At 38.9% G+C, this 24794-nt stretch overlaps 1 protein-coding gene across 1 annotated transcript in view; it reads right to left on the bottom strand.

The window, feature by feature from the left end:
- The window catches only part of LOC130560352 (peroxidasin homolog), a 78044-nt gene extending 53582 nt beyond the window's left edge, over positions 1-24462 (bottom strand). Inside the window, exon 1 of the mRNA XM_057344069.1 lies at positions 24257-24462. Within this exon, the coding sequence (XP_057200052.1) occupies positions 24257-24441 (185 nt within the window). The 5' untranslated portion in view covers positions 24442-24462. The remainder of the gene's footprint in view (positions 1-24256) is intronic.
- Between the last annotated feature and the right edge of the window lie 332 nt (positions 24463-24794).

Here is a 24794-nt window from a genome sequence, read left to right as displayed (position 1 = left end):
TCTCCCTTCTTCACCAACTCGCACACATTCAATGGATTCTCTCGGAGAATAATCAACTCACGAACAAACCCTATTTAAAGAAGCGGGAGAAAGGATGTTCACTTTATTGATAAAAATATTTAGCGGCTCCTTTACCTTATGAAATAATGAAGTGCTAATACAACATTTAAGCAGGTGGTAAACAACTGTAATTTTGAACGGTAACAATAAGGCTATACACATTAGCAAAGTACAACTAAAGGAGCACATATTGTATAAGGTGTGTCCATGCATGTTCTGATTGTGCTTTATCTTTGAGAATCAACATAAAACTTTTCACACATGTAAACCTTACTAGGTTTGACATACATTTCATGGGATCTTCCTGGCTAAATAAAGGATAAATAATTAAATAAATAAATTTGACATACTTTGACATATATCTCTAAAACAGAACCTTAATCCCAAACTTTCCACCTGTTAAATCCTTTTTGATGCTGTTATCTTCTCCCCAACTTCATTACTCTTGTAAACGTAGATATGTTTATTATGTTTATTGTCAATTCTTGTAGGCAAAATGTTGAACACCGAACATTACATTTTGCACGGAAGATTCTGATGAATTGTATTAGCTTACATTTGATAATTGAAGTTAAGTCACTTTGGTTAAAGCGATACTTCAACCATGAATCAATATTCCCCCATGTTTTACTCACCCTCAAGGCATCCTAAGTGAATATGACTTTCTTCTTGAAGAATAAAGCAGTCGCAGATATAATACCACGTATCCTTTTACTTCCAAGTGGTAGAATGGGGGTGAATGGAGGGCAATTTTTTGAAGCTCCAAAAAGTGCATCCATCGATCAAAGAACGGCTCGACACTAGTGTTATCAAAAGTCCCGGTACTTCGGGTCCAAGTCGGTACCTAAAAATAAAAAAGTTGGCGTTACCTAATTTTCATTAGACCCGGTAGCAACGATGTACCAGGTCAACCGGGTACTGATGCTCTGTCTGACAGGTTGTCAGTCGGAAACTTTTTATAGACGCAAAAAGACGTGATGAGCGGAACTCCGATCCACAAGAGATGCGCACAGAAATACCTCAGATTAAAGTCATATCACGAAGAAAACGAACTGAGTTTTGTGGTGAAAAGACGAAACATCCAGATTTATTTGAATAAGTTCAGGCAGTAAGTTTTAAATTCTGTTAGCGTTTGCATTATGAATGTTTTATCATATGTTAAGTTAAAGGTTACATTAAAATAAACGTCCCTGTTTGCGTGTTAAATTGTTAGCGCCAATGCTAATCCAGTCAAGTGTCCTTATTAACCATTTAATGCTTTTATAACTGTAATGGGGTAAAATAAATGGGACGACATGATGAGGTTTACAGTACCTATTTTATATAGGCCTGTCTGAAATCTATGTGCTAGGAAACAATAGATGTATGACTAGCAATGTGTATGTCTTGATAGATGACTCTATTAGGTTTAAAAAGCCAAATTTAAACTTTACTTTTTTTTTTTAAATCTATCTGTTGCATTTATTATTTTAATATACAGTTACCTTAATGTAAGTAATCTTGTGTAAATGCAGTATAAAAACTGAGGTTTGTTCTAATATTGCATATGCATGTTTGTTCAGTCAGTTGCCTTACTGAAGTTTATTCTATGTGTCTTATAAAGCAGCAGACTGAGGAGGATGTTCATCAGCATGAACAGCATGACTCCTTTGAGCACACAAAAGTTTCAGCAACAATAAACTTGTATACTTCATGTACACAAAACAGCATTGCTTTTTATACATTTATATTAACAATGAGCTTTATTAATAAAATTGTGTTTCAATTAGCATGTACTGGTGTTTTGCTTTGGTACCAAAATTGGTACCGAGAACCATGGAATTTTACTGGTACTGGTACCGACTACTGAAATTTTGGTACCGTGACAACACTACTCGACACGGCTCCGTGGTCTTAACAAAGGTCTTCTGAAGTGAATCGATGCGTTTGTTTAAAGCAACACTAGAGAGTTTTTCGAACCTTAAAATAATCTCTCTAAAATTATTTTAGTGGTAGGGCAACTCTTAACTGGGCGAATTTTACTGCCACTGCTACATAAGCAGCCCTCTATCGGCTGAAATCACACTTGTAACTTTGGTGTGCTGGTAGGTCCACAAGCCCCGCCCATCACCTGCTTTACGGCATATGTCACGTTTTACTCGTAGCCTGGGTGAGGTTAGTCAACAGTTAACAATAAGACTAAATGATCTTGATCATGTATTTTGATAGCGTTATGCAAGGAATAAACCAATATACGTATAGCATAATTAAGAAACTCTGACCTCCGCTGGTGCTGTCATCTGTCAATCTCAATCCAGCATGCATGTGTCCGGTAACAGTCAGGACGTTACTCGTTTCAATGTTTTCATTATTCTTCACAATCACTAGATAATAGTCTATGGTTTTATTTAAAATGCATTTTGCCAGAGACAGTACTCGCTGAATATATTAGATTAATGCACTAGCTGGAAGCGGTCTATGTAGTGCGTCATTCATACACAATAACTCTTTTTAACTGTTGGATGGATGCAATGCACTATGTGTTAAACACATAACATATCTCTTCTCTTTGTGTTATAACCGTTTTGAACATGGGGAGCAAAGATCCCCGCGACATCAGAAGGATCGTCATCAAGACGCATCATTATGCGTTCGGGATGCTCGTGATTGAAGCGGGTGCATTAAGCGCATCATTCTGCGTCTAATGCGCATGACTGTAAATAACGTAGAAGCGAATGTATTAAGCGCATCATTCTGTGTCCAGGATGCGCATGAGCGAGTCTGTTCCACTCTGCATTGGAGACTTTTATACAGTGATAGTTTTGTGCAATAAACAGAGATTTTGTACAGAAATGTGCAGAACATTTTTTAAGTATCTGTACTTTATGAGACCACATTGTAAAGCATACACTCACCTAAAGGATTATTAGGAACACCATACTAATACGGTGTTTGACCCCCTTTCGCCTTCAGAACTGCCTTAATTCTACGTGGCATTGATTCAACAAGGTGCTGAAAGCATTCTTTAGAAATGTTGGCCCATATTGATAGGATAGCATCTTGCAGTTGATGGAGATTTGTGGGATGCACATCCAGGGCACGAAGCTCCCGTTCCACCACATCCCAAAGATGTTCTATCGGGTTGAGATCTGGTGACTGTGGGGGCCATTCTAGTACAGTGAACTCATTGTCATGTTCAAGAAACCAATTTGAAATGATTCGAGCTTTGTGACATGGTGCATTATCCTGCTGGAAGTAGCCATTAGAGGATGGGTACATGGTGGTCATAAAGGGATGGACATGGTCAGAAACAATGCTCAGGTAGGCCGTGGCATTTAAACGATGCCCAATTGGCACTAAGGGGCCTAAAGTGTGCCAAGAAAACATCCCCCACACCATTACACCACCACCACCAGCCTGCACAGTGGTAACAAGGCATGATGGATCCATGTTCTCATTCTGTTTACGCCAAATTCTGACTCTACCATTTGAATGTCTCAACAGAAATCGAGACTCATCAGACCAGGCAACATTTTTCCAGTCTTCAACTGTCCAATTTTGGTGAGCTCGTGCAAATTGTAGCCTCTTTTTCCTATTTGTAGTGGAGATGAGTGGTACCCGGTGGGGTCTTCTGCTGTTGTAGCCCATCTGCCTCAAGGTTGTGCGTGTTGTGGCTTCACAAATGCTTTGCTGCATACCTCGGTTGTAACGAGTGGTTATTTCAGTCAAAGTTGCTCTTCTATCAGCTTGAATCAGTCGGCCCATTCTCCTCTGACCTCTAGCATCAACAAGGCATTTTCGCCCACAGGACTGCCGCATACTGGATGTTTTTCCCTTTTCACACCATTCTTTGTAAACCCTAGAAATGGTTGTGCGTGAAAATCCCAGTAACTGAGCAGATTGTGAAATACTCAGACCGGCCCGTCTGGCACCAACAACCATGCCACGCTCAAAATTGCTTAAATCACCTTTCTTTCCCATTCTGACATTCAGTTTGGAGTTCAGGAGATTGTCTTGACCAGGACCACACCCCTAAATGCATTGAAGCAACTGCCATGTGATTGGTTGATTAGATAATTGCATTAATGAGAAATTGAACAGGTGTTCCTAATAATCCTTTAGGTGAGTGTATATCTTACTCCAGTAGAATGTATAAATACATTTGTATATATTTTTTTACCTTTAATACAGTACTTAATTACATTTAAAAAATCCTACTTTTCTACTTTTAAGAGTAAAAATACTTAAGTAAAAGAAAGTGGTAGATTTGAATGTACACAATGAGTAAAAGGTTAAAAACAACATCTATTTATGAAATGTAGTGGAGTAAAAAGTATGATGCGCTTTATAATGTAGGGAAGTATTTTTTTTCCAAAGTAAAAACACTCTGATAAAGTACAGATATTTTAAAATGAACTTGAAAGTAAAAATGCTTAAGTACTATCCACCTCTGGCAATAAAAGATAAAAATATATGCAATTCTACATTGATCAAGAAAAACAGTGCTAGTATCGGATCAGGATCGGTATCGGCCGACACTCAGAATTAAGGTATCTGAATCGGATCGGCAAAGGAAAAAGTGGTATCGGTACATCCCTAGTTGATATTATTCATATTTAGTAATATTTGTTAATATATATTAATATTTACTTTCTACTTAAAAGTAGAAATTATTTTGTTAATTCTATATTCTGTGTTCTGATTTTGTAATAAAGTTCAACACAACTTTGTTGTGTTATGTTTGAGCTCAGTGAATGAATTGTGAGTTGTTATGAGTGTTGTGTGGTCAAATGGTCAAAACTATCGGTTAATTTATCGGTTATCGGCAGTTAGTGCCCAACTTAGTTATCGTTATCGGCAAAATCCAATATCGGTCGACCTCTAATTGTAATGTCTTTAGCTGTGCAGCTGGATCATTGAATCAGCGTATACTGTACACAGCGAGTTTGCCAGTATGAACGCACATTGCGTTCAGAACGACTCGCACGCGAATGACTCATTTGAACCAATTCATTTAAACTATTGAACTTTTCAGTCACTAGCGAATATAAGAGATCATTGAATCATTTAAAGTGAACCACACAGAATGCAAGATTTGAATGAGCTTTGCTCATTTAGTACGACTGGTTAATTCAGTTAGCTATTGTGGGCTGAAAAGTTAATGTTTTGAAAATGATAAAAAAGCTTTATTTGATTAAAAAAATGTCTGTTTGGTTGAATAAAAGTAATGTTTTGTATAACTTAATAATTGTAATTTTCATCTAATTTTATTAGAACTTTTAATATGTCAAAGTCACTTTGGTTAAGCCACTTAAAGGTACGGTATCCTCATCATGAATTTTAGTGTTATGCTTGTAATTGATGACTACCAAACCACAATAAATGTAGTAGCTAGCACGCTATGTGCTAACAGCTAACAACCAGCTTCTACCTCAGAATCTAGTTTGAGCTATTAGCATAGCCCAGTAGTAACTTACTGTATAACCCCGCGGGAGCCAAAAGAGTGCTTTAGTAAATGTTTATGAAGTGACATGATGGAACAGGGGTTTCTGCTTTTTCTGTATTGCGTTGCCCACGGGGAAGCTTATACAACAACAGTATTTACGACACTGATAATAACAGACAATTGCACTTATCAACCACATGGGGGAACCATAAGCAAAAGTTCTCTAATGTTGCTTTAAGAGAAATATCCATATTGACAACGCTATTAACGATAATGTCTAACATCCGTTATCCCTCAGCTACAGGTGAACGAGAGGCTAGTTTTTCTGATAATTGATGGTGATGAAAGCTCCCGCCCAGAGGAGGCATGTCCTATTGGCTGAAAACAAAAAATGGTATGTTCGTCACAGGATCTTATGCCTGCGTCATTTGCCGGTTCGGATCTTCCAAAAATGATAATGATCTAAAAACAAACATTAAAATCAAAACAAAAATGGGTCCCTGAGCAAAAACTAAGCTTCTGCTATGGCCATCCCACCTTCCAGACCGGAACCCTATTGAAAATGAGTGGAGAGAACTGAAGAGGAGAAGCACCAACATCTGAAGGGCCTGGAGCAATTCTCTTTAAAGGAATTGTCTCAATCTCTTGTCAGGTTCTTCAAATTAGCCATTATAGACCGTTCCATCGGACGAGCGCCCCGGGACTGCAGTTAACTTCCGGTTTGTGTTTGGCTAGTGTCTAATAATATAAGTATTTATATTTTATTTCATTTATGTTAATATTGATTTATACTGTTATTTTATTGAATAATAATTGTATTAATAAACGATTTGTTGAATTTTGTTGCATGTTCATTTTATTAAATAAACAATTTGTTGAACGGGTCCTGCAGTTTTGACGCATTTAAAGAAACCGTATGGTACATTGAAATCTAGTGGTTGAGCTTGGTATCGCAGTCTAAATTCAAAATATTGGAGAGACAAGTTTAGCCAAGTAGCGGTTCTTCACGGTTTATTTAGCTTGTTATCAGAAATAATCTACAGGCAGTGTCAGGCACTTTATTTGTGAATGTGCACCAAAAGACACAGAGCTTTTATCTTGGCAAAAAATAAGAAGTTGTAAAAGGGTGTAAATAAGTATGAGCAATGTGTATTAGAGAATATTTCATAACGACATCCCCCTATTAAACATTCTTATCCTCCAATGAAAGGTTCGATTTTTTTAACATTTTCAAGAAAAGATCCTTAAAGGCTTAACAATGCACATTTATTTTCACAGCCTTCCTTGATCATATTTACCTAGAGTATGCATTGAGCACTGTATCTCTTTAATGATGCATGACCAAAAGCAAATGTTGATGCCAGTCTAAAGAGCTGCATTAACAGCTGTTGTGTGAATGAGCCTTTAGGTGTTTCGACACTTTAAATTCATAAGACAATCATCTAATTGAGGAGTCACAGTACAGTGGTCTTTATTTATGGGGCGTAAGAAGGCCACTGCCGGAGGAGGAAACATCTTGCAGTGTCTTTTCTTTTCAAACAAAGCTAAATCCATTTATGAAGGGCCTTTCCAGAAAGCCATTAGCAAAGTGTTCATACAGTGATCAATTCAAGGAAGTAATTAAGTCTTTTATGATCACATGATCCTGGGGGCGCGTCCTGAAGAGTCATTTTTAAACTGAGGTCATTTGAGTTGATACTTGAGATTTAAAGCCAACAGGAAACATTGCTCACTTATCTGCATGTTTTCGTGCCACATGAAGTGACCGTACAAACACTTATTTTTACACTTATTTATTAGGGGTGTAACGGTAAGCGTATTTGTATCGAACCGTCACGAGCTGTCACGGGGAAAATTCCAAATGAAGTCATCATTCCTATGCCCTACTTCCTTCGAAGGGCAGAGCCCTTGCAGTTTAGACTTTGGAGTGAACAGGGTATTTACGTGCCATTATGTAGATGTTTGGTATGCACTTGGCAAAGGAAGCAACGTAATTTCCTCATTATCTTCAGCTGGCATGTTCCTGTGACAACGAAGCATTGTGTCCGTCAGCAGATGTCACTGTTTTAATGGAATAACTTAAGCATAAAACCTAACCTAACATTGCAAATAAACAATACATTTTATATTTTGAAAAGTTTTGTATATATTAGAGTTTATATATTATATAGCATATTTTAAAAACTTTAAAAAATATTAAATGTATGTTTATTACAAATGCTTCAATTATGCCATTAAAGGTGCAGTTCTTGTTTAACAGCGGCCACTAGCGTTGTATTATAGATTTGCCACGAATCGCTCAGTCCAAACACGATGGTGGCCACCACATTACAAAAAGATGTCGTTCTCATGTTGACGCAGGAAAGAGATTTTGCGGGCATTAGGAAGACTGTAGAAAGAGCTATGATTTATTTATTACATAAAATAAAGGGTTTGTGGATTTTAAGTTTAAAAAGAAGGATAAGTCAGGCAGGAGCTAGGACCTGTGTTCATATTATAAAGACTTTCCAGCAGAGACGCGTTTAGACCCGCAGTACTAAGGCTTTTAGCAGATATAGTCACAGATATCTATAGAGATACTTTCCAGCAGAGAGACGTTGGAGAGAAAGATCGTCTAAAAATCACCCCCGAGGAGGTTGCTTTGATTCGGATCAGTATGTGAGTAAGATACTAACATACCAAGATGTGTTGTTGTTGTTGTAATAGCTGTGTGACGAAAAAGTTTTGAGTGTCATTGTTTATCTGGAACCGCTTTAATATTGTACGCGTCCAGTTACTTGAGAGAGCGAGAGCGCATTGGACCTGAAACTGGAGAGAGAGCGAGAGCGCGTTTTACTCTTTTACTCAATGATGAATAAACTTTCAGTTAATCCTTAACTGAAAGTTAGTCACATGCGTTCCGCCCCAGAGAGCACGATCCGTACGGATCACGGATCTTCCCGCAATCCGTTTCACCACTATACTGCAGCGGAGAGGAAGAGGAAACGCGCGTTGTAGAGTTGTTTGTCCGTTTAGGGCTGCTGTACAAAACATGGCGGCGAATTCAATGTATGTAGGGCCGCTCTGTATGTAGATATAAACAGCTTATTCTAAGGTATTACAAACATAAAGGTTCATTACGTAAGGTCTTTTGTATATTATATTGCATTTCCGTCAATAGATCCTCCTAAAAATGCCGTATTGTTCCTTTAAAACGGCAACATCTGCTGAAGGACACAATGCTTCATTTTCACGTGAACATGCCAGCTGAAGATAATGAGGAAATTACGTCACTTCCTTTGCCAAGTGCATTCCAAACGTCTACATAATGGCATGCAAATGCCCTGTTCACTCCAAAGTCTAAACTCCAAGGGCTCTGCCCTTCGAAGGAGTAGGGCATAGGAATGATGACTATATTTGGAATGTTGCCCATGACGGTTCGGTACGAATACACGTACCGTTACACCCCTATTATTTATATTTAAAGGAGTCATGAATTAAGACATCAATTTTAAACCGAGCTTTTGTTATATAAGAGGGAATCATATTCAAGCGAACACCCTGTAAGTGTCAGAACTTACAGGATACAATAATACAACTGTTATTGACACCAGGCCCAGAGAACGCCTGGTCCTGGAATACACCTGTCTATGTCATAGATAGGTTGAACACCGCCTCCACAGAAGAATATCAACGACTACTTCTCTAGCCCCGCCCACTGGTACGTGCATGACAGTACTGAAGTAACACAAGTTGTGCGGAACCAGATAGAGCGAGCAAGCAATAAACATGCCGTTAAAGATCGCAAAATACTGTGCAGTCAGTGCCTGGTTGTGGAAGAGCACAGTCGCTGCATAACCTTCCTTTGGATTCCGACATTAGTAATGCATTGTCAGGAACTTGTTCAGGACAGAGGACCCAAGCGCAGACAGCGGGTAAGGGGTTAACAAGGATTTTTAATAATAAATACAAAACAAGAAACAAAAACCCACGAGGGGGTAAAACAACAGAACAGCAAGGGTAGGAACAAAGGGTACACAGGAACATAAACTGACTACACTAAACTAGACCAGACTAAAATACAACACTAGAGATGACTACAAATAACTAAACTAGACTTACGTAGCAATACAGGACAAGGCGGGTGACAAGGACAACATCACAAAATGATCCGGCACAAGACAGAAGACACAAGGGCATTAAGCAAGGGAACAAATCAGGAGGGACAGCTGCGGGGCATGAAATAGTGTGTGTGTATGGAATAGAGTGTGTATGGAAAGCCATAAGGACAATAATTGCCTCTCTCCACATAAAACATGAGGTTCTGTCATGATCCTGCCACTAGACCAAGAGAAACATGACATGATGCGGCAGAATCATGACAGAAGCCCTTCCTTAAGGAGCGGCATTTTGTCGCTCCTCAAGGCGACAAAACAAGACGGGACAGACAGTGACACAGTCAAAAACAGAGAAACATGATACATAACCATAAAGGGATACAAAAGTCCAAGGGGAGGAGCACAAGAGTCCAAGGGGGAGCACAAGAGTCCAAGGGGGGAGCACAAGAGTCTAAGGGGGGGAGCACAAGAGTCCAAGGGGGATCACAAGAGTCCAAGGGGGGAGCACAAGAGTCCAGGGGGGAGCACAAGAGTCCACACAAGGGCACGACTGGGGAACAAACACAATAATGCCGGCGGCACCGGACTGGATTCCCGCGGCTGGGCGGGACTGGATGCCGGCTGGAATGCCGGCTGCTGGGCAGGACTGGACGCCTACGGATGGGTAGCGCTCTCTGGCGGCTGGGCAGCGCTCTTTGGCAGCTGAACTGGACTGGATGGCCGGCTGCACCGGACTGGAGAGGGCGGGAACAGAGACGAGCCCGGAGAGAGTGTATGGAAAGCCATAAGGACAATAATTGCCTCTCTCCACATAAAACATGAGGTTCTGTCATGATCCTGCCATTAGACCAGTGTTAATTTTGACAGCAAATTTTGATTTAGTTTTAGTCATAGTCTTTTGACGAAAATGCAATTTAGTTTTAGTCACATTTTAGTCAACCCCATCATTTTAGTTATAGTCTAGTTTTAGTCGACGAAATATGAAAAACATTTTAGTCGAATAAATATACATTATATTTAGTCTACTAAAATCTAAATGGTTTAAATCATTTACTTGGTGTAATTAAATGTTCCATACGAAGATTCAACTGTTTTGACATAATTTACTTCACCTTAGAATAAAATTAAACCAGGTCATTATTTTTCAGAAATTTCCAGTAACTATATATGCATTGCTGGAACGCAGAGTATTAGACCATGAACGACATGTTCCAGTTCGTTCAATCCCATTTGACTCAAATGACTCGTTAAGTAGGGCGTGTTCATTCAACCAATGAAACGCTCTGACACGGCTCACACTCAAAGGCTATTGGCTCATGGCATGCCTCTTTGAAGAAAGAGCGCACTGTCTTTGCTTGATACAGCAATGAATGAGAATAGCTTTCAAAAAGACATATTATATCAATTGTATTACATTTCTTTAGTCATGCAAACATGTTACATATTTGGTTGGAATGTACAGTTTGACTCACTTCATCACTTCTATAATCAGTAGAGGACAGCGCTGGTTTCTTTTGGCTGAATCTATGTTGCATTTCACGTTATGCAGCAGCTCGTGTTAAGTTAACATTGGCATATAAAACCTTTGAGCTTGCCTTCGTAATTGTGTTTCAGGGTGCGTGGATCGTGAAGGAAAATAAGACGCTTTGTAAACCGCGTGGAGACACAGAATACATGTGTGTGCTTCCACTTCTCCCAGAGACTTCTCTCTGCCGTTTATATGAGATAAGCAGCACATGCGCGCAAACTGATGTCCGCCAGGTAGGACAAGAATATTTCGTCTCGTTTTTATTAGTTGACGAAAATGTCAGTATATTTTTATTACAGTTTTCGTTATAATGCATTCATTTTTATTTAGTTATCGTCTCGTTTTCGTCACAGAAAACATGTCGTTAACGAATACTTTTCGTCATAGTTTTCGTTAACGAAATTAACACTGCATTAGACCAAGAGAAACTTGACATGATCCGGCAGAATCATGACATGCGTGGTTGAAGTTTATTTTTAAAGACGTTCCAGCTCACGTGGGTAAAACATTGAGCGTTTGTTCGCTTCATTTCACGGCGGATTCCTTTGTGAACAAGGCACAGGTCAGCACTGGATTTGCGGAGAGACTAAAATTAAAAAGCAGTGCTGTGCCGTCAATATTGGATCCGATAGGAATGGCGCAGCAATCTTTTGTGAGTAAAACATATTTTTACTCTGCGTCACTATTGCTTTGTTAGAGATCGTTTGATATGCCCTGATAGCCCTATTCGCATGGGATTAGTATTACCTGGGGACCTCTAGTCATTTGTAATAATTGCAGGAGTTGTCTGTGATCTTAAAGGACTCATTTTATGAGCACTTTCAACAAGTTGGTATGATTTATTAGGGTCTTCATGAAATGTCTGTAACATATTTTGCTTAAAAACACTCAATGGCTGTGTAAACAAAACCGTTTTTGCCTCGTCAAAAACAGCTATGCTCACAGCAACCCGTTTTGGTGCATGTCTCTTTAACTGATAATGAGTTACAGCAAACCCCACCGCCCTTCCGTCCGGCGTGTCAACACAACACATTTGTAGTACTGCCATGGCAATTTCCTGGACTCCTCTGTTTCGTTTTCGTTTTAAACGTCTCAAATCATTCGTCCGGAGACTAAAAAATCCATCACAGCAAACAGCACTCACGTTGTGTGTGTATGCTTGCCTAAAATCCAAGGAATGCGCACCTGCAGGTCTCAGCGGAATTACGTGGATTTTAGCGCTTGTCGTTGACAAGTTATAACGTTACACACACAATGTGAGAGCATAACTAGTATGCTGTGACAGATTTTTTAGCCTAAGGACGAATGATTTCAGATGTTTAAAACGAAACTTACCGCAATGTTCGCCCCCGTTCATTAGCAAAACAAACAGCTTGCCGGAGCTGAACATATTAACGCACATACATACAGCTAAACTCCAAGTGCCCATTTGCCAAATAACATAAAAATAGAGTACGTTTAACACCGGCTTTGAATGTTCTATTTAGCCCATGACTGACTTAGCTCCCTTCGCTATCATATGCTAACGTTATCCTCCTATATATACGGTACATGTACGTCAATTCAGACTGTTGATAAATATTACTTACATCAGCAGCTTTGTCTCGTTCAGTTGGTCTCGATCCCTCTTGAGGAACAACTTTGAAGCTAATCCTGCTTGTACTGTCCCAGGTTGATAAAGTACTCCGGCTTGAAGTGATTCGCGCAAACAAGCAGGTTTTTACTCATGGTTTCTGAGGGATTTCCACTAAAAATAAAATAAATCCACTCCTGTTTCTTCCGAGGTTAGGACTCTGTGCAGCGACTACACTGCATGTTGTCCACGAGCCATGGCGTCATGTACACCGCTGTTGCTTGTGAAAACAACAACGGCGGCAGTGCTGTGGGTGGAATTGTGTAGATTAAGGGGTGGTAATATTATAATAAGAGCCTGCGTCTACGTCACAACAGGAGCGAAATCTGAACGGCTCGATTTCTCACATGCTTGCAGAGAAAGGCTGACCAAAACAAAGTTACTGGGATCTTGTTTTTCACGTTTTCTGGGTTGCTAGATGCACCGGGGACCCAATTATAGCACTTAAACACAGAAAAAAAAAGATTTTCATGCAATGGGCCCTTTAATCCCGTGCGAATCGGCCATGTCTGTAATTTGTAAAGTAAAAATTCCCCCGCAAATTACCTACCATATTTTGACGAACACCGAGGTCCTGTGATAATATTAGTCCCATGCGAATCGGCATCTCTGTGATTTGGTGGGCTCATATATCATTTTATCCACCGTTTGCGAATAATGGAGGCTGTTTTGAAGTGTTTTCAGTGTTTCCCATTCATTGACGAGACTATGGCGGCAGCCATAAACTATTTTGTTCCACCACAGTCTTAAAACGAGCCGAATTGTTTTTCTTACAACAACATAACTATTTGTAACGTTGAATTCTGCACCGCTGTTTCATTGTTGTGCCATTGTTCACGGCTTAAAATGCGTCCCCCTCTCTGTTTCTTCAGCGCAATGTGCGCAGCACACACACACAGACACATACTGAACATACGAACGCACGCTCGCTGGCTACTGTTTCAGCTTTCGCGGTTGAAACGCAGACGTCGCCAAGCCATACGGAATACAACATCGTTTGAGGGAAGTAAAATCAAATGTTTCATCAGCTTCAGCATCATATTATTTCCAGCTAAAACGGACATACACCATTTCTGTCGTTTAAAACGAGCAGCGCGTCTACACAACGGAGCTGTAAGCAGCACGCAGCACGCGCACCCATGACATTTATAATGATTATCTTTTGGTGCTATATCTCTAATATTCGTCCTTATTAGCGCCAAAAGCTCTTTGTTTAACCTTTTCCAAATCGCCAAAATAGTTCCGTTTTGTTTTTAATGGCAAATTATTCATGTTTCGTTTAATTTCGATATTAAGTTAATTTAGAAAAATGTTTGGAGTATGTTTTTGTTTGTGGCTCACGTGCAGAACGGATAGTTTGATAGCCAAATGTGCTGGAGCATGAATTTGAATTAATGATGTGAATGACACTGTTTAAACTGTTAAAATAGTTTAGAATAAATATACAGTTAAAAAGTTAAATTTCTTTTCGTTTCTTTATTAGGTTAGAAAAATGTTTTGAGTATATTTGTTTGTTGCTCAGGCACAGAACGTAGTTTGATTGCCAACCGCCAATTTTAATGATTTGAATGCATGATGGGCATGAGTCTGCTTAAATTCCTCCTTTAGCTTCGGCTGTCGCTGTAAGAAAAATAAATTATACGGGGGCGTGCCACACACGATTACATGCTGCCCTGTGTGTCACCATGTCCAAAACTTGTCAATATATTTGGTTTGTCGGACATCAAGCAGCGCTGCTCAGACCGATAGGCGTGTACCACAGGAGAAAGCGTCTGTCATTAATTGCTCTCGTGTTAGGTCTGTGCAACGCGCGCATAAAGTTGAAAACATAATAAATCACAAACTTAACATTACTCTGTTGTGCTGAGAGAGTGTGCGCTTTTCTTATGGGTTAACTCTAAACAGTCGCCGCATTATAATAATGTATGAATGCTCTGGTCCGGATAGTAAAGTGACAGGCCTACTGCCATGCGGGGGAGTGGGACAATGGCACTGTGAAAAAGGCCTAATGCCCGGCCTGCGTTTTAATATATGGTAATATATAAATTAGTTCAACTGTTAAACACTTTTTTGCTTCATTTTTTGATGGTTCATGCTCTACATGTTTTTGACTTTTTTTGTTTGTGAACTCTCATTTTACCATGTGTTATCCCCATTTATATCTATGGTGCCAATGATTAAATTACTACTATAGCTATTGTATTCTTATAGATTGAGTCACTTAATTTTGCTCTTAAAATGCACCAGATTTCAGCATTTACCTTTAAAATATGCTACATTTTCTTATGGGGGAGCATGCCCCCAGACACCCCTAGAGGAAAATATGTTTAGCCCCCATAGTCTCACAAAATTCTGTGGGAAACACTGGTTTTGATATTATTTTGGGTGCTGGGTCATATCCATAAGTTACCTGCCAACACTGTCATTTTGGCCGGGACTCCCGGGAGTCTCCCGTTTGTTTATTTATCATGGAAACTCTCGTAACATTTGAGACCCGCGATCGCGGTGATCTTCTGTCCGGTTCTCGATCACGGGTCTCAAATGCTGACAGGTACGGTCATATTAGGGCTGCACCATAAATCGAAAAGAAACCGCATGCGATTTGGCGGTTGGCTGCGATGTTATATGCGCAGTTTGTCAGTGAAATACTGTTAATTGCAGCTGCATCCGAAAGCCAGAGGGCGCTATCGCACAAAAACTCAAATGCTCCATAGAAGAAGTACCACGTGTATAACCAGGAAATGCCATCTTCCTAGCTGCATCTGGCGTCTTTCTATCACTGTTTTTCAAGCCTCCTCAGGTATTTTCATGATAATAAAGTATATGTATAAGGATGATGTTTGACAGGTGTTGTTTTTTTAAATGCACGTTTTAAGCGAATCAAACGCGCAGTGCTTTCAGATGGAGCAGCATTTCCCACACATCACAGAGCCACGCTTCACAACAAGCTGCGCATAAAACATAATTGCAGGCTCTAGTGTTGTTTTTGGCGGCCTGTTTTAATTTTAGTTTTAGTCTAGTCTTTGTGTCAAGCTGTCTTTTTAGTTTTTATTAGTTTTAGTCACGTTCATACTCTTTTGAGTCTAGTCAAGTTTCAGTCGACTAAAAGTCTGAGCATTTTAGTCTTATTTTAGTCAGAATTATCCATGACTATTTTCGTCTAGTTTTAGTCGACGAAAATTGATGACATTTTAGTCTAGTTTTAGTCAATGAAAATTGTATTTTAGTCTCTTTTTAGTAATGCAATTCTATTTAACCCAGTCAATATAGTATAAGTACGTAGTATAGACGAAACCAAAATTTTCTTTTAGCCAAACCCATTTCAAACAAGGTTATCTTATTATATTATTGTTACCTTATAGACTCAGAATACATCCATTCTAGGGTTGTCACGGTACCATAAACATGTCTTACGATACTATACCAGCTGAAGTATCTCGATACTAGGGATGGGCGATATTATATCGTTTGCGATATACCGGTAGAAGTTCCCCACACGATAGGAATTAGTCTTCCCGCGATATAAACGATAAATTCTAGTTGATGACGTATTTCTTTGTGAGACCCATTCACAACTCATATGTGAAGTGAAAACGGGTATAGCGGAGGGCGGACGTGAAGCTGAGAAAGAGTTTGCACTAAAAGCTCTAAATCTCGTTTAGGTTGGCACTGTAGATGCATCCGAGTTAATGTTTAGTTTCACTTTCGTTTTATTTAATTCGTTTATTAAGTATTCGTTGATAGTCATACGTTACAACACAACATTTAGTTTGGCTAACAGTATTTATTTAAACATTCGTTAGATGTTATGCGCGCATGCGCAAATTGTTTAATATGATTTCTTGCCTGTTATATACAGGATGAACGGAGCGTCCCATGCACAGCTCGCGCCCACATGTGCTTTCATAGCGACACAGCGCGCACAGCACTGCTGCCTCTTTACATACAGTACAAAATGCGAATTTGTATTACGTTATTTTAAATACTTTTATGAGCGCATCAAAGCATGGATTATTTAATTAGATTTCTTTTAACCCATTTTTCTGTAGCGCGAGTCATAGACAGATTCAGTGTATGTTGCTGTGAGAAGAGAAGGTTCACACAGTTCAAGAGAAAGTGATTGACAGCGTGATGTGATCGTTTCCACCCAACATTAGGCTATATACAGTTTAGGTATGACATGATGTGTTTGTTTATTGAGTTTTAGTTAATTAAATTTTTCTTTAATACAACCTTTTGAAGTCGAATGTCACTATTATATTTTATATTTACAAAAATACTGTAGGTATATTTTAGGAGCCTGTTTGATTTGGGGTAAGTTTTACTTTTTGATTGATGTTTGTTTTTCTGAGGGCCTATACTACATGCAGCTTCTATCACTTGACGCAAAAAACAGCAGCGGATGGTGTTATAGATATATCGTCATTTTTATCGTTATCGCAATAAATACCAGTAATTATCGTGATAAAGTTTTAGGGCCATATCGCCCATCCCTACTCGATACCAAGTAGTATCACGATGCTGTGCCATATAATTAAAATCTATACAAAAAACACAGTTTAGATTAAACATTTGCATTTACTATAGTAAACTGTATAATACTTTGCACTAGAATATGTTGTTGTATTAACTGTAGTAATTGGATAAATTGTAGCAAATACATTTACATTTAGTCATTTGTAAATACTATAAATACTGTAGTATACTTAAATATTTACTATGACAAGACTCAAAAACACTAGTATCTATGAGTTTTAGTAGTTTACTGTAGTTAATACTAAAGTACACTACATCATTTTTCACGTAGGAACTAATTCAAATGTTGGACAAATTTAATTGATACAGCAGTCTTTATAAAGGGAGATATTAGGCTTAGTGTTGTCAAAAGTACCGGTACTTCGGGTCCAAGTCGGTACCTAAAAATAAAAAAGTTGTCGGTACCTAATTTTCATAAGACCCGGTACCACCGCCGTACCGGGTCAACCGGGTACTGATGCTCTGTCTGACAGGTTGTCAGTCGGAAACTTTTTATAGACGCAAAAAGACGTGATGAGCGGATAAGCGCGGCTCCGATCCACAAGAGATGCGCACAGAAATACTTCAGATTAAAGTCATATCACGAAGAAAATGAACAGAGTTTTGTGGTGAAACGAGGAAGCATCCGGATTTAAGTTAACAAGTTCAAGCGATAAGTTTCAAATTCTGTTCGCGTTTGCATTATGAATGTTGTAGCATACTGTATGTTAAGTTAAAGGTTACGTTAAAACAAACGTCCCTGTTTGCGTGGTAATTTGTTAGCACCAATGCTAATCCAGTCAAGTGTCCTTATGAACCATTTAATGCTTTTATAACTGTAATGGGGTAAAATAAGTGGGAGAACAGGATGGGGTTTACAGTACCTATTTTATATAGGCCTGTCTGAAATCTATGTGCTTGAAAACTAGCATACTAACTGTATGACTAGCAACGTGTATGTCTTGGATAGATAACTCTATTAGGTTTAAAAAAACACATTTAAACTAAATAAAAATCTATCTGTTGCATTTATTATTTTAATATACAGTTACCTTAATGTAAGTAATCTTGTTTAAATGCAGTATAAAAACTGAGGTTTGTTTTAATATTGCATATGCATGTTTGTTCAGTCAGTTGACTTACTGAAGTTTATTCTATTTGTCTTATACAGCAGCAGACTGAGGAGGATGTTCATCAGCATCAGCAGAGAGCACACAACCGTTTCAGCAACAATTAACGTATACGTCATGTATACAAAACGGCATTGCTTTTTATACATTTATATTAACAATGAGCTTGATTAATAAAATTGTGTTTCAATTAGCATGTACTGGTGTTTTGCTTTGGTACCGAAATTGGTACCGAGAACCGTGGAATTTTACTGGTATTGGTACCGACTACTGAAATTTTGGTACCGTGACAACACTAATTAGGCTTACTTTAAATGCAGAACTAAAACGGCCAGTAGGTGGCATCAATTTTCCACTGAGTTAGTGAATCATTTAACCAACTCGTTCAAATCGCCAATTTGAATCATTCTCTCGTTCGAGTCATTCAAAACACACATTAATTTAGGAGATAAACACCTCAAAAAGGCAGATGTAAGTGTTCAAATGAATATTAATGCGCATATGCAACATTAACTACGATACTACCATTTCAAAAATAGAGAGGCATCGCGGGTATTTTGAAGCTTTAGCATCGCAATGCTACCGTAGCACCGGTACACCGTGCAACCCTAATCCATTCCAGACACGGAAGACGTCTGATTTGAATTTACGGCCATCGGCAGGGGTGGGAATCTCTAGGCACGTCACGATGCGATTCGATTACGATTCAGAGGGCTGTGATGTGATGAAAAAACAATTCTCGATGCATCTCGATGCATCAGACCGATTTTACTTCCAATATCCTTTATTATTAAAACAAATGGAAGTGATTTCGCAAGTCAACTGGAAGGTTACATTTGCTAGCATTGCAAAGAACCAACAGGAAAAGAGTGACTGCCCTCAGTGCCCTGTAGTAGCATACAGAATGCGGACAGACTTTTTGCACATACCATTGGAGCTAGAGAGGTTTAAAATTATTATAGTTCACTAAAGTATTTTTTGTCTGAGTGTTCAATTTAATGGGACTTTTATTTTGACGGGTCTTCGGGAAGACGCTTGTTTGCCGACAGCTTCACTCAAACAGTAAAACGCTCGTAAAATAAACTCTCAGAGCAACTCTGACTGGAGATGAAGTTCATGTGTTCATATCCTCATACAGTGCAGACGCAGATAAATCCTCGACCATCAGTCGTGTTGTATGTTAAACTGCGCACATAATTCACTCAGACACGCAGAACAGCCAGATGACATTTAAATAACAGGATTCCGCTCCGCATCTAGGTTAAAGCATCAGACGAAATAACGTTATAACATTTCGTCTCATCTCGTTTTGGTCAACAAAAATGAAGAGACATTTTAGCATAGTTTTTATTTTGTAAACCACATTTAGTCTCGTTTTTATTCATCAACAATATTGCATTATACATTTAATTATAGTCATCGTCACATGACCAGCATTTACGTTGCGTCTCGTCTTGTTTTCGTCACGTGATAAAGGTTCGTTGACGACCATATTTCGTCATAATTTTCATTGACGAAAGCAACACTAATTGCAGCCTTTGCGATTTCACAATCGCGATAGCCACATCGATTTAATCACGATTTGAATGGGAATTGCGATTAATCGTGCAGCCCTAGGTCATATTTAAACACCATACAACTATAGGCTATACAAACTATACGCAAAGTCTTGCCATCACATTCGGGAATTAAGTCAGTAAATTTGAGTAAAATCACAGGCTTCACTTATCCCGAGCGAATGTGCCTCATGAAATACAGATGTGGGAAGGTCATTTCTAAATCACACAAGGTCCCCAGATAATACTAATCCCGTGCGAGAAGAGCTAATGTGTAACCTAATGTTACGTGTCTAATCAAATTCACAGAAGGCTCCAACTAAGTTTACTACGGAAACTGCTATCCAATCATAGCAGTGGGCGTTTACTTCCAAGTCTTCAATGCGGCACGCCCATTAAAACCGAGTGTTTGTCGAGCCGGCCTCAAAACCCGGGTAGAAAATAGCCTATTACTTATTGATTTTGATGTTTTTTAATGTAAAAACACGTGAACGTCATAAGTAGACCTCATACAACAGTATAAAACAATAAACAAGCCCAGTTCATCACACCTTTAAAGGGATAGTTTGCCCAAAAATGTAAAGTCCCGTATCCTCATGTCATCTCAAACCTGTATCACTGTCTTTATATTGGAGAACACAAAAGAAGATATTTTGAATAACACTGGTAACCAAACAACATTGGACCCCATGAAAGTCACAGGATTTGAACGGCATGAGGATGAATGAAAAGATGATTTCAATTTTGGGTGAACTATGCACATTTATGGGACTGAATAGCAGCACAAATGTTCATATTTATTGAGACTGTATCACAATGCCAAACCTCCCTCTTTTGTATTACACAATACTTGGATGGAGGGAGGGGCAGTTTACTGAAAAGACAAAATTTGACAGCAACAGCAATACAGAATGGATTTGTGCTGGACCATATTTCAAGCATTAAGTTCCCAAGACTAAACTTCTGTTGAGGTCAGCGTTTCACTACTATAACATGATTGTCAAAAAAAGGTCAATATGACACAGTATTATTCATGACGATTTCTTTCAGGTTATTATTTTGTATAATTTCCCTTGGTATTACAAATGTAGCTAACTTTCTAACAATAGATTTTACATCAACATATTTGTTTTGCAAGGGGTAACTTTGTGCTGTGTCCAAACAGTCAACTGGCTCTTTAGAAGCACACATCTCTACATCTGTCCCCTTAAACTGACTCACATTAGGACCAGGTGACCGCCTTAGAACCAGACGACACTACAATATTAATAAAACATATGTACATGAAGTTTCCTGGCGAGTTTCCCATATGCTTTACGCCACACTTCTCTCAGACACAATGAAAGGTCATTAAATAACTATACACCAGTCGACTGAATTAACTCGTATCTGATCTCTGATCAGTTAATCAGTTGCACAGAGATGTGTGCACTGGATGGGTGAGCGGGTGTCTTGCAGACAGATGTGCGGTTAACAGAGAACGCTCATCCAGTTTGAGTCACTCATTTGTAATCAGCCACAAATTTGAATGGAGGTCTCTGTCTGTTAGCACAGATGCATTGTGGGTCTGGAAACAAATGTCACACAGGGCTATTAAAACCAGCAGGGGAATGTATTGCAAACTTAGTGCAATTTGGGCTGTGTTTTATGCTGTATAGATGCCAGATCTGAATGTTGTGCCTGTGCACTACAAACAGAGTAGTACAGCATTAACACAGAGACCCCCATAAAAGAGTCCATTAAACAAGCCACTGAAAGGGGCATTCATTCATTCACCAGTCACAACAATGATGTTACTGTTGCATTTTCATCAAAGCCATGAATCCTACACTCTAACCTTAAGGTCATATAAAACCAAGACTAGTAAGAAAGAGGAAAATCTGTGTTTGTCCAATAATGCACCGTTTCTGCTGTACCTATTCATACCTCTATCTTTATCTTTTTTTACAATTTAATAAGTGAACTGTTAAACTTTTCAACAGAACATCTATAGAACAGAACCACAACCAATGGAAACATTACTTTTAGTAACACACATGCACACTAGCTGCGTTCCCATTACCCTTCAAAATGCGCATATTGAAATAGCACATTGAAAATAAGCCTAATGTAAACACGTCAATTTTGCATAACTCCCATGTATCGCAAAAAAGTTTTCATGTTTTTTCAGGCAATACGATAAAGGCATATTTTGCAAAACTACAATGGAAACACTTTTTGTCGTATTTTCAAGTCACATGGCATCCAGAAAGGTCAAATGATCATTAGCGGTATGTTTTGGCAGAACATTTGGAAAGACAGGAAGGATGTCAGGAATTCACATTAAGTAATATCTTATATGATGGCCCAAATGGAGGAAAACGAGCGAGTGCAATATGGAGATTTATTTGGAACAGTGAGGTAATAAGGGGCAGTTGTGGCCTAATGGTTAGAGAGTCGGACTCATGACCAGAAGGTTGCCGGTTCGATTCCCAGGGCCGGCGGGTAACAACTGAGGTGCCCTTGAGCAAGGCACCTTACCCCTACTTGCTCCCCGGGCGCTGTAGTGATAGCTGCCCACTGCTCCGGGGGTACGTGTGTTCACTACTCTCTGGATGGGTTAAATGCAGAAGTCACATTTCGTTGCCTTGTACATGTGCAATGACAATAAATTGAATCCAAATCCAAAATCCAAATCCAAATCCAAATATGAAAATATATAAGGATTCAGGAAACATACACATTTCTCTTCACTCTTTCATCACTGTAGGTGGTAGGGCTGCTCGATTATGACACAAATCATAATCACGATTACTTTGGCCAATATTGAGATCCTGATTATTTAACATGATTACTAAGTTTTAAAACAACATAGAAAAATAAAAAAACTTTGCTTTTAAACTGTGAATTCAACTGAAAAATAAATGTAAAGAAATAGCACAGCTGATCCACTGTAAAAGAAGGGGTGCGCTGTGGATTTATACCACAAGAAAAGAGATGATCCTTGCAAAATGGAATGCGGCACAATAATCGTTTTACGTCGATTATTTTGTTTTTGTAATTGTTGAAGGCCAAAATTGACGATTACAATTATTTTCGATTAATTGCACAGCCCTAGTAGGTGGCACTATGCACTAAAGTTGATTTGCAACCTGCCATAAAACCTACAAAGAATAAGTATGGCCAGAAATGACTTATCGCGAGAAGAAACAAAATACATTTTAATCGCATAACATCGTTTAATTGAAACGCAGTCATTCAGCAATCTTTTTATAATGGACATTTAGAAAATATCGCTTAAGTTTTGCGCAAATCTGTAATAGAAACATGGGTATTGTATGTATTACTGTACACATATAGTAATGATACACTTATCTAGACTGGTTACAAATACCATTGAAAAATCATAGGAGCACCTGGCATTTTGTCCAGCACAATTTTTGGGGGCATTTTAGTTGCAGGCAGCATTTAGGCCATTATACGTTATTATTTTATGCATACCGTGGCAACATTAGCACCTTTCGGCCTAATGTTGCTATGCATTTTGGCCATTATAGGAACTTAGAACATTTTTGTCATCATAGGGTGCTTTGAGCATTTAAAAAGCCACTGTATTGGAAATTAACTATTGTTTAATTATAGTGTAGTATAACTAAGTGTACTAACCATGTTTATTATCATTACCATAGTTTTACAACAAATACCATGGTAAATTGTTATTGTGGCGAGACCATAAACTTGTGGTCAACTTAGTTTTACTACAAATACCATAGCAATATAATTTCGTGACCATACTGTACCTTTGCATTTTGCCATTATAACTGCTTCCTGTTCATTTTTTGTGTGATGTAGGTTAATACGTGTCTATGATGCCAAAAATGCTGTCTATGTAGTAAGTTCCCTAGCTTTTGGTAAACATTCACTGTGTCCGTGAAACAAAGAGTCGTCCGAATGATCAATGTCACGATGTAAATAAGCGCAGACATCGAGAAACTAGGCGCTGCGCAGACCAACCAGCCTGTTACATTTCAGTGTCGCAAATCGAGACGAGTGATTTCGAACAGCTCTCGCGATACATTAGTATCATACGCCGATCGATCTGCGCAACTCCGCATGAGGTCCCCAACAATAAAAAGAGCAAGTAAACCTTATAACTGCACCTCAAAAACATCTGTTCTCAGTCAATAACCGGCGAGCAACAAACCATAAACTATAACAACAGCAAAGACAACGCACTCTGAGGTAAAGTCATGAGCAACTTTATCGATACAACGCGCAACAATAAAGCTTTGAACTGTCTTTCCCTCAGAGAAATAACGGCTCTTGTACTTACAGGATGGTGGTCTGAGGGAGAACCGCGGGTACAGTTTCCAGGTTTAAATGCATACATCTGACAGTGGTACGAAAACACAAACAGCGGCTCGGACAGGACAGCACCGGGTTTGGGCCACTGCTGAGGAGAAACACGCAGAGTACACTTAAAAAGCACGGTAAGTTTCGGACAGTCCGCAGCGCCATGACCAGCAGTGAGCCGTGAGAAGAGTGTGGAGGATTTCTGCAGTCCGCTGGAAAGTAGGGCAGTGTTACAACATAAAAGACCAATCACAGCCTTCTCAATCATGTTCAAGATAAAAGCCCAGCCTACTAAACTTTCGCCTACTGAATACTTTAAAGTACGCGACTTACCATCACACAGCAAACTATTTTTTATTTCTCCATTTTTATATGATTTACTTTAAGAATCAAAGGATACAGGTTGTTATGTCTTAAATAAAAGTTTGAGGTTTTTTTGCTTTAAATTTCGCAGTGAAGTGTAAAACAGAAATCTAATTTAAAAGGAAAAGCAATATTATTTTCTTGCACTATTGGCA

Source organism: Triplophysa rosa, linkage group LG10, assembly GCF_024868665.1.
Source record: "Triplophysa rosa linkage group LG10, Trosa_1v2, whole genome shotgun sequence".
Lineage (NCBI taxonomy): Eukaryota > Metazoa > Chordata > Actinopteri > Cypriniformes > Nemacheilidae > Triplophysa > Triplophysa rosa.
This window is presented reverse-complemented; position numbering and strand designations above follow the sequence as displayed.